Consider the following 2,841-nt stretch of genomic DNA (forward strand, 5'->3'; position numbering starts at 1 on the left):
GCGAGGATGTAGATAGTATTGGCCGAACCTCGATAATATATCGCGTATATTGTTTACTTTTTCGCACCTTACTTTTCTGCACGTGTATGTTCATTTCTAAATTGCATAGATTGACTCTATGTTGTGTTATACTGTTATTAAAACCAGTAAACTTATGCGATAAATTTTAAATACTCAATTCACCCCCTCTTAGGATTGTACCAAAACTAATATTGGGCATATTCGATTTTTGGAAAATTGATTTTGCTAAAACTCATGCATTTAAAAATTAAAAATTTTAAATTAATTTTCCGAAAGTCAATTTTTACTCTTGTCTTCCCCTAGGACTAACTCTTCATGTGAATGTAAGTTTTTAAAATTTTTAAATGAGAATCTACTTTCGAAAAGTTGATTTTCTATTCGCATGACACTTGTCATTGACATGAACAAATCAAATTAAAATCAACTTTTTAATAGTTAGTTTTGGCCGAAACCAACTACTAAAAAATCGATTAGATCAATTTTCGTAATTATTAAACCAAGTACCCTATAATTGCCTTTATTTTATTTTAAGTTAATTAAAATACTTTCGTAAACATCCTTAATAGCCACGACCGTGTCTATTGTCCGAGCATTGCCGTCCTTTGCTTTACACGACGGTCCTTCGGACTCTAGGTTATTTCCCTGCACCTTTGTACCACCCTATTCTCCCTCTCTTACGGAGCAAGCCATCACACCCTCCATCAGCCAAGCAGTCAAACAATCTTGTCCATTGACGACATCATGACGCTCCAATCTACGTCCCACAATCGGACGGCCAGCACTCCATCATGTCCTCGAGATCATCCACCCTTAAAACCGCATCTGATGACGGCCCTGATTACCCCATCACTTCCATCACAATGACACCCGTGTCCATCCCACAGATCGCTCTATGTGCGATTTCGCTTTGACAAACCCAGGGGCATTTCGGACATTTCAGTAGCGTATATCCCTTCAGCAGAGGCAGAGCATACGTAGGAGGGGCATGTAAATAAATATGAAAGATTGCTGTCTTATCGATATTGACAGGAATATCTTAAATTCTTTTTATAATATCTTTATTTTCCATATATTTTATGGTGAAATTTAATTAATTAATTAATTTTAAATTTTATTTATTTATTTATTGTATATAAATGGTGGCACTGTGAGTTGATTAGTCTCCATGCGTCTGTGTCTACTCCCTTCAGACTACGGAGAAAAACGAAAGATGAGTACGGAAACGATACAGACTCTTCCGTTCTTTCCTAACTCGGACTCATCGGAGCCAACCGAAACATTTTGCTTGTTACCCGAAACAAACTTCTTTTACATTTCGCCTTGCCCAACCCAGGCCTTCTTTCCCTCGATTTCGGCGACAAAAATGAGCGATATGGACTTTTCGGGTGGTGTTTCGGGTTTGGGTGACGATGAGGGCGAAACTCCTCCGGTTCTTGACGGGATCGCAGCTGTTGTCGGGCAGCATGTGCTGTTTGGGAGTCCTAGCCAGAAGAAAAGAGCTGTGAGCGAGAGCTCGGACACTGGGTTGGCGGGCTTCGGGTCGGATCCGGGGAGCAGTGGTCCCGGTTCGGACGTTTCGGCGGCGCAGAGGAGATATAGAGGGGTGAGGAAGAGGCCATGGGGGAGGTGGTCGGCGGAGATAAGGGACAGGATCGGGCGGTGCCGCCACTGGCTGGGGACGTTTGACACGGCGGAAGAGGCGGCGCGTGCATACGACGCGGCGGCGAGGCGGCTGAGGGGTTCCAAGGCGAGGACCAACTTCGAGATTCCCCCGGTGTTGCCCATTTTGCCGACGCCGTCTTCATCCGAGCTAGCGAAGACGAGTGGGGGTGGGAGAGAGGGTAGTAAGCAAAAGGCGCACAATAGCAGGAAGTGCTCAGTGGTGACTTCAGTCGCGCACCTATTCGGTACCAGCACTGCTGCAGAAGTTAAAGGTCGAGAAAATAATAATGTGGAGCTTGACTTGAAGCTCGGTGTGAGCTTCACTCCCAGTCAAAAGAACTTTCACATGTTGAGGAAATGAATAAATGCATGTTAGCAACGCAGTGAAGCTTTGTTTTTGCTTTTAGTGCTTTTGCATATATTTTGTATTTTTGAATTTTTGGTCAGCCATGGACTGTACTCATTTTCTTCGGATGCATGGAGGAATAGTTGGTTGCTAACTTTCTACACGCACAAAGAGGCTGAGATTTGATAAAGAAGAATTAACGACGACATTTATGCACGCACAAAGAAAATAACTGTGTAGTATTACTGTTTGCAGCTTGTAGGTGATATATATAAATATATAAATATATATATATATATATATATATATTGGAGATGATGATGATGAACAAAAATAAAAGCTAAGTAAAGAATACTAATTGATAAAGTTCTCGGTGATTAATCATAAAACTGCCAGTTGGATGGGTAAGTGTGAATCAATTTGGGAGAATACGTACGTCGCCCATGGAAAACGGGGATCTAGTATCAAGATCAACGCTGCAGATTGCATACACCAGTACTGTTCCAGGTTTTTATGCATGACATCATCTCTGCAGATTGCATGCAGCCATGAGTCTCTCTCTCTCTCTCTCTCTCGCTCATGAGCAACTACTACGACGAGCTGAAGTGTTAGGCTAGATGGAATTGAATGCGACAAGATGTGGCTCGCGGGGCGATTGTACGCCACCGGGCGCTGGCATGGAAATGAAATGAATTACGTAAGTTACGTAAGTGGGGGCTGCAGAGCCAAGAACAAATCATTCCGCTCATATTAGCCCTTACACATGCGTCTGTACCGTAGTCATTTCAATATCTCACTGCAAATATAACGCG

General features: G+C 42.7%; 1 protein-coding gene across 1 annotated transcript; it reads left to right on the top strand.

The window, feature by feature from the left end:
- Positions 1-1,393: 1,393 nt before the first annotated feature.
- LOC131158542 (ethylene-responsive transcription factor ERF084) lies at positions 1,394-2,044 on the top strand. The gene has a single exon (XM_058113413.1). The coding sequence runs from the start codon at positions 1,394-1,396 to the stop codon at positions 2,042-2,044; it is 651 nt and encodes a 216-aa protein (XP_057969396.1).
- The last annotated feature ends 797 nt before the right edge of the window (positions 2,045-2,841 follow it).

Source organism: Malania oleifera, chromosome 6 (assembly GCF_029873635.1).
Source record: "Malania oleifera isolate guangnan ecotype guangnan chromosome 6, ASM2987363v1, whole genome shotgun sequence".
NCBI classification, from domain to species: Eukaryota; Viridiplantae; Streptophyta; class Magnoliopsida; order Santalales; family Ximeniaceae; genus Malania; species Malania oleifera.